This window comes from Budorcas taxicolor, chromosome 20 (assembly GCF_023091745.1).
Source record: "Budorcas taxicolor isolate Tak-1 chromosome 20, Takin1.1, whole genome shotgun sequence".
NCBI lineage: Eukaryota > Metazoa > Chordata > Mammalia > Artiodactyla > Bovidae > Budorcas > Budorcas taxicolor.
This window is the reverse complement of record NC_068929.1, coordinates 65,035,247-65,048,884: the sequence shown is the minus strand read 5'-3', so window position 1 is coordinate 65,048,884 and position 13,638 is coordinate 65,035,247. Positions and strand designations below refer to the sequence as shown.

At 42.1% G+C, this 13,638-nt stretch overlaps 1 protein-coding gene across 1 annotated transcript in view; it reads right to left on the bottom strand.

The window, feature by feature from the left end:
• CTNND2 (catenin delta 2) overlaps positions 1-13,638 on the bottom strand; it is a 932,875-nt gene that overhangs the window by 259,313 nt on the left and 659,924 nt on the right. Inside the window, exon 10 of the mRNA XM_052659032.1 lies at positions 136-349. Within this exon, the coding sequence (XP_052514992.1) occupies positions 136-349 (214 nt within the window). The remainder of the gene's footprint in view (positions 1-135; positions 350-13,638) is intronic.

Sequence of the window (13,638 nt, the reverse complement as noted above, 5' to 3'; positions counted from 1 at the left end):
TTATTCCCACGATGACTGGTGTGGTTAGCCCTTGGACAGGCCAGGACCGCGACACTTGGTTAGCACATCACTACCATGCAGGACGATAGGAAATTTATCGTAAGCATCAGCCATGCTGTTACTAAGAATTCTGACCTGTGACCAGCTCCCGGATCTCCAAGTCGGTGGTCTTGCGGAGCAGCCGCACCAGGGCTGGGATCCCGCCACAGTTCTTCAGGGCGATTTTGTTGTCATCATTGGCCTTCCCGTACACCAAGTTTCTCAAGGCGCCACAGGCACTACGGTGGACTTCAGTCATCCGATGGTCCAGCAAGTCCACCAGGAGCTGGATGCCCCCTTGTCTCCTTATCTGGAGAAGCGAAGGAGAGAGGAAGGTTTTACTACTTAAACCCCAGTGGGTTTTTCCTATGAGGTCCTTGCTACAATTCACTGCACTGAGCGGAAGGCCTTTGGCAAAGGGAAAAGAAAACAAATTATTCTTCTCTTTAGATTCTATTGCTTTTACTTATTTTCATATCCTTCTGATAAAAATTCAAATGCATTTCCTTTCAAGTCTCAGAATTTTGAAAAGATGATTTTAACCTCCTAATGGGTGTTCTCTCTATAAAAATATGCTACATACTCAGGGCATGAAGCAGACAGACGGGCAAAAGGATCTCACTCCTAAGACTTATGAAATGTAACCACTGTCTTAAAGGGCTGCAGGATTGATGTACACAATGTGAAAATTATGCGGAATAGGGAGATGCTCCCAACCTTGCCAAGGAACCAGAAGCCAAATGAGAAAGCAGAAGTCATACAAGGCTATTCATCTGAGAAGACCTGGAAAATAAGAAAGTCACTCACAATGACACTTGTTCTACACACTAAAGGTATGTTCTGCTCAACTTGGGCATTTGCCTAATAACAAAAAATAACATTTAATCTGGGTGGTTTTCTAATCAAAGAAAATGTTTTAATGAGTAAATGAAGAAAAAACTTTGCAGTGTTTCTAGATGGGTCTTCTCTTGGCTGCTGCTGCTAAGTCTCTAAGTCCTGTCCCGCTCTTTGCGACCCCATGGACTGTGGCCCTCCAGGCTCCTCTGTCCATGGGATTCTGCAGGCAAGAATACTGGAGTGGGTTGCCCCTCCTTCCTCCAGGGGATCTTCCGAACCCAGGGACTGAACCCGCGTCTTTTATGTCTCCTGTATTGGCAGGTGGGTTCTTTACCACTATCGCCACCTGGGAAGCCCCTTGTCTAATTTCTAGACCCATTTTAAAATTTGAACTGCAAACACACTGTCTAGTTAACATACAGACCATTTCATGGAGTTTTCATTGGCAGAGGTATATTTGAATACTGCTGCATTTGTAAAAAGAATACATACAACTCACTCAAATTCTTTTCTTTTTTAACTTCAATATCCCTTAAGGGTTGAAGAGTTCTAATTTGGCATGAATGGGTATAATCTGGCATCTTTCCTATGGCTTTCTTTTTTTAATTTTTGGCTGCACCAAGCAGTATGTGGGGGCCTTAATTTCCTGACCAGTGAGCAAACTCAAGTCCCCTGCAGTGAAAGCATGGAGTCTTAGCCACTGGACCACCAGGGAAGTCCTCCTACTTAGTTTTCTGATTATAAAAAAACTCATTAATCCCACAGGTGAGCAGGGACACAGAGCTAGATCCCTGGACTCGTTCAAAGCTTCTCAAATGCCGTGCTGTCTACAAGGCTACTCCAACCACAACCACACTATTTAAAATTGCCATGTGCACCACACCACCTCCCTAACCTAGCAGGCTTTTTTCACCTTAATCTATTACAGAATTTTTCATAGTCCTGCTGGGCCCTAACTTCTTTATAATGTTTCTTGTGATTGTCTGTCTTCTGCTAGAATGTACATTCTTGGAAGGCAAGTATCTTTGCTTTGTTCATTGATGGATCCCCATCCCTAGGCAAAGTGCAATGCCAGGCACATAATAGAAACTTGGTAAGTATCTGAATAAATGGCGGGGGGAGCATGTATTACTTGTTACAGCACATTTCTTTGTCAGGTGAGCTGATATCAGCTTTTAAAAAGGGAATAATATTCTTCCTTGAAGGAAAAAAACAAACAAACAAAAACGCTTGTGAACATCTCAGAATGTCTCCAAGGGGCCAATGCATCTCTTTTGAAACCCGTTTACAAAAAATGAATGCATGCATCTCACACACAAGGTGGACCATCTCATGATTCAGAATATGCCTGGAGGAGTTGTTTTTATCCATCAACAAAATGGAAACAGAGAAAGCTGAAATCCTCCCAGAATCCATGGGCTTGAAGTTCCTAATTTAGAAAACACGAGTGTGGGATTACACTGCCAGTGAGATCAGGACTGAGAAGAGAGGAGCCGACCACACACCCGCCACCCTCCCCCGCCACCCCGCCTCTGCCTCAGAGGGGCCAGGGCTGCAGAGACAGGTACCTAAGTCCCTGAGGTGCCCTACAGTCTGCGGCGGTGCCAGCATGGGGAGAAATGGCTAAAAGGATCACTGGGTCAACAGAATAAACTAAGAAAGTTTCAAAGAACAACTTTCCCCAACTTATAGTTTTACCCTGGTCCTGCTTGGCTTTTCGTTTATCTGATAAATATTTTTAGATTTCAAGAGAGATGAAATCTATCACTATATACGTATGTCCCATACATACATCTGAGCTTTAAAACACCCATTTATTCCCATTTGTATGAAAAGGTTAAACTAGGAATGTCATTTTATTGATGTGTGTGTCTTTGAATGTGCGTACTTTACAAATTATCTAGGTTTAACTATTTTAATAATGATGAAGCTATTGTAAAAGAGGTAATAGAGCCATTCATACAGTTCATTGAATGCTTATGTATAAAGTAAACAGTAATAGTAAACCTATCTCTCTCTTTACCTTAGTTAGTCTGTATATCATAGTTGAGATTCCTTATTTCCCATTCATATAACTTCATGGATTAAGCTATTAAAACATTCTTCTAAAGATTTAAAAGGGAAAATGAATTCAAAGTGAAGGCAATATCATTTCTTAATGGTATCATGAGACAATGATGTTTTCAGTGTGACCCTAATTAATGCCATATACCCAAATGTATAATGAAATCTTCAATTCTATTTTAATCTAATTAGAGCAACACAAGTAAGATGATAAACTTTTTCATTTGCTCTTATTTTGAGGGTCACTGGATCACCAACACTAAAAATCAACAACAACAACAACAACAACAAACTTTTCTCGGGGTTGAATATTATCTAATAAGGGAGAACCCTACTTCAGCTTTCTGAAGACAGACATCAGTCAGGGATAATGTTCACACGTGTGAAATGTGATGGTACTTGGTTCTGCCTCCTTCCAGATCCACTCCGCTCCCAGTGGGACCAGAAAAGGAGCCACGGGGCAGACTTCCAATTTTCTTGCAGGGTCTTCATTCCCTGCAGGACCTCTGGGTGGGGTGGATGGATCTGCAAGCTGTCTTCTTCACTTCCCTTCTGCTTTTCTCCTGTGTCCTCTCTCCCTTCCACTTGTCCTGGCATCCGATTCCTCTAGCTTCTTCTTGTTTCCAACCTTGAACTCTCATAAGGCTCCAAACAAACCCACTGCAAACATCAAGACAGTCCAGCTCTTTTCAAAAGATGATCAGGGGAAAGTCTCTTCTTTGAAAAGGCACCTTTACCTCCTCTCTCACTAAATGGCCAGAGATCTATTTTTCTTTAATTCTCCCCATCAGTCACTTCACCTCCAATAGGTGAGGCCCTGGTTTGGGTTCACTCAGTATCGTTTGAGACCAAAGTATCCTTTCATCTTTCTCCCTTCATCATCAAGCAGAATTCCTCACAAGTCAAATCTTAAAGGGAATCCAGGTTTAATATTACTGAAACAAAGTCAACAAAATACTACATAATATTATATCCAATATGCATGAGATATAAGAATATCAAATCCACTAGAAGGATGCCGGTCATATGGTAGTGAGCCAATAAATATTTATCAGATGAATGAAAGAATGCTACAGTGCTTATCATATATTGGTTTCCTTCTCTTCTTAAAAAACATTTTTAGAAAGATGGTATATTTTTAGAGCAGTTTTCAGTTCACAACAAAATCCGGCAGAAAGAACAGAGGTTTTCCATATACCACGGTCCTTATACGGGCACAGCCTCCTCCATTATCACCATCCCCCCAAGAGCCATACATCTGTTACAACCTGTGAGCCTACACGGACACACCATTATCACCCGAAGTACAGACTTTACATTAGGGTTCACTCTTGGGTGTTGCATAGGTCTTGACAAAAGTATAACAACACGTGTCTACCATTACAGTATCACACAGAATAATTTCACTGCCCTAAAAGTCCTCTTTGCTCTGCCTGCTCATCCCTCCCCTCATCACCCCTTCTCCCTAACCCCTGGAGAAATCGCTGATCTTTTTATGGTGTCCATGGTTTTGCCTTTTCCTGAATGTCATAAAGTTGGGATCACCCAGTAAGTAGCCTTTTTTCAGACTGGCTTCTTTCACCCAGTCCACACATTTAAGATTCCCCCATAGCTTGACAGCTCATTTCTTTTTAGTAATGAATAGTATTTCACCATCTAGATGTAACGTATTGATCTACTCACCTACTAAAAGACACGTTGGTTGCTTCTGAGTTTTGGCAGTTAGGAAGAAAGTTGCTGTAAAAGCTGTTATCTGTGTGTGAATTTCTGTGTGGACATAAATTTTCAACTTCTTTGGGTAAATACCAAGGAGAGCTGTTGCTGGGTTGGACAGTGAGAAGATGTTTATTTTTGTAAGAAACCACCAAATTGTCTTCCAAAGTGTCTGTATCATTCTGCATTTGAATGAGAGTTTCCGTCGCTCCAGACATGCACCATCACTTGGAGCTGTCAGTGTTCCGCTTGGGCATTCTGTTAATACCACACTGTGCGTGAATGTTTAGCTGCTCAGCCGTATCCCGACTCTTAGCGGCCCATGGACTGTAGCCCGCCAGGCTCCTCTCTCCAAGGGATTCTCCAGGCAAGAATACTAGAGTGAGTTGCCATGCCCTCCTCCAGGGGATCTTCCTGACCCAGGGATCCAACCCACATCCCCTGTGCCTCTCCTGCACGGGCGAGCAGGTTTTTTACTGCTGAGCCAGTGGAGAAGCCCCTACGAGACTGCAACTGTATCTTAATGTTGTGTTTCTTTCTCTTTTCATTCTGACTGTGTGATTCCAATTTATTTACATTAATATGAATCATTGAAACAAAAAACTATCAATAATGCAATACATATAGGGCAACAATAGCTTGAAATGGACCTGGACTGAACAAATCTCACATCTCCCACTTTTCCTGAACTGGACAGGGAATGAGTGGGAAGTGCTTTTCATATATAACCTAATCAGATGATTTTATATTTGTTTTATTAAACAATTATTTGATACATAGTCCACTTTAGTTCCTATGTCAGTAGCTCACATTTATTTTTCTGCTTAGCTGTGAACTTCAGGAATTTAGATGGAGAGAGCAGTGAATAAGAAATAAGGAAAATGGAAGCTGATGAACTCTATACACAGGGGAGATAAAAATGAATTAACCAATCAAATGAAGCAAAACTATACCCTGCTGTCTGTCATTTTAGGTTGTTTACAAAGAGAACCTTCTTAAGCCTAATGTGAATAGTCTCTTCAGAGAAGGCAATGGCACCCACTCCAGTGCCCTTGCCTGGAGAATGCTGTGGACGGAGGAGCCTGGTAGGCTGCAGTCCATGGGGTCGCTAAGAGTCGGACACGACTGAGCGACTTCACTCTCCTAGCGACTTCACTTTCACTTTTCATTTTCACGCATTGGAGAAGGAAATGGCAACCCACTCCAGTGTTTTTGCCTGGAGAATCCCAGGGATGGGGGCCCTGGTGGGCTGCTGTCTCTGGGGTCGCACAGAGTCGGACACGACTGAAGCGACTTAGCAGCAGCAGATAGTCTCTTGGGGATTAAAACTGGGAGGCATGTGCAAAGAATCAGTGAAAGTTCACTCAGTTTGCACCAGGGAAGAATGATAGAGCTTATACACTTTTGCCATATAATCCACGGTTTAAAGAGTTTTTATTATTTTTTTAATTTTGTACTGTTCTTTTCATTTTTTAAAATTCTTTTCTTTTTTAAATTTATTTAATTGGAGGCTAATTACAATATTGTAGTGGTTTTTGCCATACATTGACATGAATCAGCCATGGGTGTACATGTGTCCCCCATCCTGAACCCCCCTCCCTCCTCCCTCCCCATCCCATCCCTCAGGGTCATCCCAGTGCACCAGCTCTGAGCACCCTGTCTCATGCATCAAACCTGGACTGGTGATCTGTTTCACATATGATAATACACATGTTTCAATGCTATTCTCTCAAATCATCCCACCCTCATCTTCTCCCACTGAGTCCAAAAGTCTGTTCTTTACATCTGTGTCTCTTTTGGTGTCTCGCATACAGGGTCATCGTTACCATCTTTATAAATTCCATATATATGCGTTAATACACTGTATTGGTGTTTTTCTTTCTGACTTACCTCACTCTGTATAATAGGCTCCAGTTTCATCCACCTCATTAGAACTGATTCAAATGCATTCTTTTTAAAGGCTGAGTAATATTCCAATGTGTATATGTACCACAGCTTTCTTATCCATTCATCTGCCAATGGATATCTAGGTTGCTTCCATGTCTTGGCTATTGTAAACAGTGCTGCGATGAACATTGGGGTACACGTGTCTTTAAATTCTGGGACTACAATTATCTAAACATCATCCAGGAGTAGGATGTGGTTTTCTTCCTTGCCTTTCCATGATGAGGCAGAATATATACAACCTTTTAATTCAGGAAACAAATGGCTGGGCAATTAAATTAAATGCAAGGAAAATGCAAGTAATACAACATCACTCATTGCAAGAAAAATGAGGCTTCACCATTTAATGGATCTAGTATTCTGAGCTTTATCTGCATTTATTGAGAATAAACTATATTTACCAAATGAATTAGCTATTATCATTAAACTGGCATCATCATCAATGAATAATTTAGAAATACATCCAAGTAAAGCAGCAGTTGTACGTTCATGACAGGCTTCATAAAACTTTAATGATGATGATGATGTATAGGGGACTGAAAAGTTAACAGGGGACAGAATTCCTCATGGGAGGTACCTGTCTGCATGGAGAAACAGATTTTTAAAAGTTCCTTTCTGCATTACTCCCCTCTGTATAACAGGCTCTAGGTTCATCCACCTCACTAGAACTGAATGAACCTAGAGCCTGTGATCACATACAGAGTGATGTGATTCAGAAAGAAAAAACAAGTATCATATTTGTTTTATATTATATATATGTCATATATATATTTGTTCCATATATATATATTACACATATATGGCATATAGAAAAATGGTACTATTTGCAGGGCAAGAAAAGAGACACAGACAAAGAGGACAGACTTATGGACACAGTGGTGGAAGGAGAGGGTGGGATGAATTGAGAGCATGGCGCTGAAACATACAGGTTGCCACGAGTAAACGAGACAGCTAATGGGAATTTGCTGTATGATGCAAGGAGCTCAGCTTGGTGCTCTGTGACAGCCTCAAGGGGTGGGATGGGGTGGGTGGGGAGGGAGGCTCATGAGGGAGGGGACATGTGTATACCTGGCCACTAGAAACGGGCCTTGCCAAGAGCACTGCCAGCAACTGAACAACAAGGGCATTCGTACCTGCCTCTGTACAGACTGAACCGAACCCTGTGCTGCTGCAGCTGCCGACCTTCAACACCCTCTGAGGGACTTCAGGGTGGATGAGGCACTCTGTGCTCCAGGGAATCTGATGGAGCAGGTCTTTATTAGAGAGTTGGATATTTTCGGGAACTGATTTCAGGATCCCGATCTGCGAATCTCTTCCTATCTAGAAAAGCACTAAATTCCTTCATGGTGACATCAGCTCCTCATGACTAGCAGAAAACCTTTTGTAAAGTAAGCACGTGACTGCACTGACCTCCTTCACCAAGATCACCAAAATATCTAAGGTCACTTAGAGACTGACCTTCCCCCACTGCCTCTTTGGAGCAGTCTCTCTAAGCTACTTGAAGCCCTATGTCCAGGGCTGCAGTCCTCATTTTGCCTCAAATCAAACTTACTTCGCAACTCTCAAGTTGGGCATCTTTTTCAGTCGACCTATCTATGGTTGATTCATGTGGATGTATGCCAGAATCCAACATAACAGGGTAGAGCAATTATCCTCCAATTAAAAATAAAGAAATTTAAAAAGAAAAAAATTTATTTGAGGATTCCAAGACCCTGAGAGCATGGGCTCTAAGTGTTCATGGGAACAAAAGAAATTGCTCACCTACTTTGCATTTAAAAGGGAGAGGAATTTAGAGCTAGAATCAAAAGAGGCTGGAGTAGCCTTTTGTTAACCTACTAGTTGGTGAGAGAAGGACCTGCAACAGGTCAGGACCTGGGCATACATTTCTCTGCCTTTTTGGTATCTAGTCCATTGGACGCGAAATGGATGTATCTCTGGGCTTCTGTGTGCATGCTCAGTCGCTTCAGTTGTGTCTGACTTTTTGTGACCCTGTGGACTGTAGCCCACCAGGCTCCTCTGTCCATGGGGTTCTCCAGGCAGGAATTCTAGAGTGGGTTGCCATAGCCTCCTCCAGGGGATCTTCCTGACCCAGGGATGGAACCCCAGTCTCTGATGTCTCCTGTATCGGCTGGCGGGTTCTTTACCCACTAGCGCCACTTGTGCTTCTGGTTTAGTGCTGACAGAAACTAAGCTGGATCTGAGATGCAAAGTAAATTTAAATACTGGTCTGCAGGACAACCAACACAGTAATTCCTCTGGCTCTTGACATTTATGATCAAGTCGTAATGTCTGAGACCGGGTTTATAGAAAGCTGACTAAAAACAAATCCTATGGACTTCGTGACTTTGGTAAAATTCCGATTAACTATTACTTTCAATGGCATTGGTTAGACGAAAAAATTAATAGATAGAGTTGTTTATATTCATTATGAATGTAGAAAAAATAACTTCCTCTGCTTAAAAAGCTACTGGAAGATAAAAAGTTTGTGGATCTGAAACTAGAGGCTTAACCAGATGTAACTGAACCTCACCAGAAATTACAAGGTTGTCAGTCTGTAAAAAGCATGGCTGAGAGAAGCTACCCCTCACCCAAGGTCAGGGGCAGCAACTGAGAGCGCCAGGCTGCGACGGCGCAAGAACAGCCAAGAGGAGCTACCCCGCATCCGAGGTCAGGGGCGGCGGCCGAGAGGAGCTACCGCACGCCCGAGGTCAGGAGGGGCAGCCGTGAGGAGATACCCCTCGTCCAAGGTAAGGAGCAGCGGCTGCTATTTGCTGGAGCAGCCGTGAAGAGATACCCCACGTGCAAGGTAAGAGAAACCCAAGTAAGACAGTAGGTGTTGAGAGGGCATCAGAGGGCAGACACACTGAAACCTTAATCACAGAAAACTAGCCAATCTGATCACATGGACCACAGCCTTGTCTAACTCAATGAAACTAAGCCATGCCATGTGGGGCCACCTAAGACGGATGGGTCATGATGGAAAGGTCTGACAGATTCTGGTCCACTGGAGAAGGGAATGGCAAACCACTTCAGTATTCTTGCCTTGAGAACCCCATGAACAGTATGAAAAGGCAAAATGATAGGATACTGAAAGAGGAACTCCCCAGGTCAGTAGGTGCCCAATATGCTACAGGAGATCAGTGGAGAAATAACTCCAGAAAGAATGAAGGGATGGAGCCAAAGCAAAAACAACACCCAGTTGTGGATGTGACTGGTGATAGAAGCAAGGTCTGATGCTATAAAGAGCAATATTGCATAGGACCCTGGAATGTTAAGTCCATGAATCAAGGCAAATTGGAAGTGGTCAAACAGGAGATGGCAAGAGTGAATGTCGACATTCTAGGAATCAGCAAACTAAAATGGACTGGAATGGGTGAATTTAACTCAGATGACCATTATATCTACTACTGTGGGCAGGAATCCCTCAGAAGAAATGGAGTAGCTATCACGGTCAACAAAAGAGTCAGAAATGCAGTACTTGAATGCAATCTCAAAAACGACAGAGTGATCTCTGTTTGTTTCCAAGGCAAACCGTTCAATATCACGGTAATCCAAGTCTATGCCCCAACCAGTAATGCTGAAGAGCTGAAGTTGAATGGTTCTATGAAGACCTACAAGACCTTTTTAGAACTAATAAACACCCAAAAAAATGTCCTTTTCATTATAGGGGACTGGAATGCAAAAGCAGGAAGTCAAGAAACACCTGGAGTAACAGGCAAATTTGGCCTTGGAATACAGAATGAAGCAGGACAAAGGCTAATAGAGTTTTGCCAAGAGAACACACTGGTCATAGCAAACACCCTCTTCCAACAACACAAGAGAAGACTCTACACATGGTCATCACCAGATGGTCAACAATAAAATCAGATTGATTATATTCTTTGCAGCCAAAGATGGAGAAGCTCTATACAGTCAGCAAAAACAGGACCGGGAGCTGACTATGGCTCAGATCATGAACTCATTGCCAAATTCAGACTTCAATTGAAGAAAGTAGGGAAAACCATTAGACCATTCGGTATGACCTAAATCAAATCCCCTGTGATTATACAGTGGAAGTGAGAAATAGATTTAAGGGACTAGATCTGATAGACAGAATGCCTGATGAACTATGGACAGAGTTTCGTGACATTGTCCAGGAGACAGGGATCAAGACCATCCCCATAGAAAAGATATGCAAATGAGCAAAATGGCTGTCTGAAGAGGTCTTACAAATAGCTGTACAAAGAAGAAAAGCAAAAAGCAAAGGACAAAAGGAAAGATACTCCCATTTGAATGCAGAGTTCCAAAGAATAGCAAGGAGAGATAAGAAAGCTTCCTCAGCGATCAATGCAAAGAAATAGAGGAAAACAACAGAATGGGAAAGACTAGAGATCTCTTCAAGAAAATTAGAGATACCAAGGGAATATTTCATGCAAAGATGGGCTCGATAAAGCCTCTTGATGAAAGTGAAATGGTATGGACCTAACAGAAGCAGAAGATATTAAGAAGAGGTGGCAACAATACACAGAAGAACTGTACAAAAAAGATCTTCATGACCCAGATAATCACAATGGTGTGATCACTCACCTAGAGTCAGACATCGTGGAATGTGAAGTCAAGTGGGCCTTAGAAAACACCACTATGAGCAAAGCTAGTGGAGGTGATGGAATTCCAGTTGAGCTATTTCAAATCCTGAAAGATGATGCTGTGAAAGTGCTACACTCAATATGCCAGCAAATTTGGAAAACTCAGCAGTGGCCACAGGACTGGAAAAGGTCAGTTTTCATTCCAATCCCAAAGAAAGGCAATGCTAAAGAATGCTCAAACTACCACACAATTGCAATCATCTCACATGCTAGTAAAGTAATGCTCAAAAGTAATTCTCTAAGCCAGGCTTCAGCAATACGTGAACCGTGAACTTCCAGATGTTCAAGCTGGTTTTAGAAAAGGCAGAGGAACCAAACATCAAATTGCCAACATCAGTTGGATCATTGAACAAACAAGAGAGTTCCAGAAAAACATCTATTTCTGCTTTATTGACTATGTCAAAGCCTTTGACTGTGTGGATCACAATAAACTGTGGAAAATTCTGAAAGAGATGGGAATACCAGACCACCTGACCTGCCTCTTGAGAAACCTATATGCAGGTCAGGAAGCAACAGTTAGAACTGGACATGGAACAACAGACTGGTTTCAAATAGGAAAAGGAGTACCTCAAGGCTATATACTGTCACCCTGCTTATTTAACTTATATGCCGAGTACATCATGAGAAATGCTGGGCTGGAAGAAGCACAAGCTGGAATCATGATTGCCAGGAGAAATATCAATAACCTCAGATATGCAGATGACACCACCCTTATGGCAGAAAGTGAAGAGGAACTAAAAAGCCTCTTGATGAAAGTGAAAGTGGAGAGTGAAAAAGTTGGCTTAAAACTCGACATTCAGAAGATCATGGCATCTGGTCCCATCACTTCATGGAAAATAGATGGGGAAACAGTAGAAACAGTGGCTGACTTTATTTTTTTAGGCTCCAAAATCACTGCAGATGGTGATTGCAGCTATGAAATTAAAAGACACTTGTTCCTTGGAAGGAAAGGTATGACAAACCTAGATAGCATATTCAAAAGCAGAGATACTTCTTTGCCAAGAAAGGTCCATCTAGTCAAGGTTATGGTTTTTCCAGTGGTCATGTATGGATGTAAGAGTTGGTCTGTGAAGGAAGCTGTGTACCAAAGAATTGATGCTTTTGAACTGTATTGTTGGAGAAGACTCTTGAGAGTCCCTTGGACTGCAAGGAGGTCCTACCAGTCCATCCTAAAGGAGATCAGTATTGGGTGTTCACTGGAATGACTGATGCTGAAGCTGAAACTCCAATACTTTGCCACCTCATGCGAAGAGTTGACTCATTGGAAAAGACCCTGATGCTGGGAGGGATTGGGGGCAGGAGGAGAAGGGGACGACAGAGGATGAGATGGCTGGATGGCATCACCGACTCAATGAACATGAGTTAGAGTAGACTCCGGGAGTTGGTGATCGACAGGGAAGCCTGGCGTGCTGCGATTCATGCAAGAGTTGGACACGACTGAGCGACTGAACTGAACAGTTTGTAAAATATCAATACATATTTTACCTCAATGAGCTCCACCCCTGGTCTTTATATTACAGTCAGTTAAACAAGCGGAGTTTGTGTATAATTTGAGTTGATGCGTGGACATGTACTTGCCTTTGAGTAAAACAGAAATATAATTCTTTAAGGTCAATATCTTGCTTAGTCTTATGGTAGTAACTATTTTTGAGAATTTTGAGAGAAAATACATCTCTCTCTACAGTTGTAGGAATTGATCTACTTTCTCCATTCAAGAGGTAAGCCAAGATGCATTGTTCTTCTTTATAAATTATGTTTTAGAAAGAGGGTCCATGTCAGTGTTTGGTGGTGCTAGCTTTGAAGCTGGAGCAAGTGGGTTCATATCATTCCTCTTTCTTGTAAAACCTGTGTCCCTGGTGGCAAGTCACTTAAATGTCTTCAAGACATAAACAAAATGTGAACCTGTCCCATAGGGTCGTTTTCCGGGTTAAATGAAATCTCAAATATGAATTGCTTAACAATGAGCTTAATAAATATGATCTGCCAAGGAACTACACACTGTATAAACTTGTTAAAGGATCTTCTTAACTGACTTATTGTCTGGTCAATATATGACTTAATAGTACACTCGTACAATATATGATACAATTAGTGAAAGGCATACAACTCAAAGATATAAGTTCATCAATTTCATTGTGTATAAACAATATTGTCAAATATGTCATTATTCCAATCTAATATACAACTACTAAGATTATAAGGGATATACTTGTTCTAAAGTGAACTGTGTGAGTTACAATGGTCATGTGAAAAGTAGTATCAAAGTGTACTGCTGCTGCTGCTGCTAAGTCGCTTCAGTCGTGTCCGACTCTGCGACCCCATAGACGGTGGCCCACCAGGCTCCCGTGTCCCTGGGATTCTCCAGGCAAGAGCACTGGAGGGGGCCATCGCCTTCTCCAATGCATGAAAGTGAAAA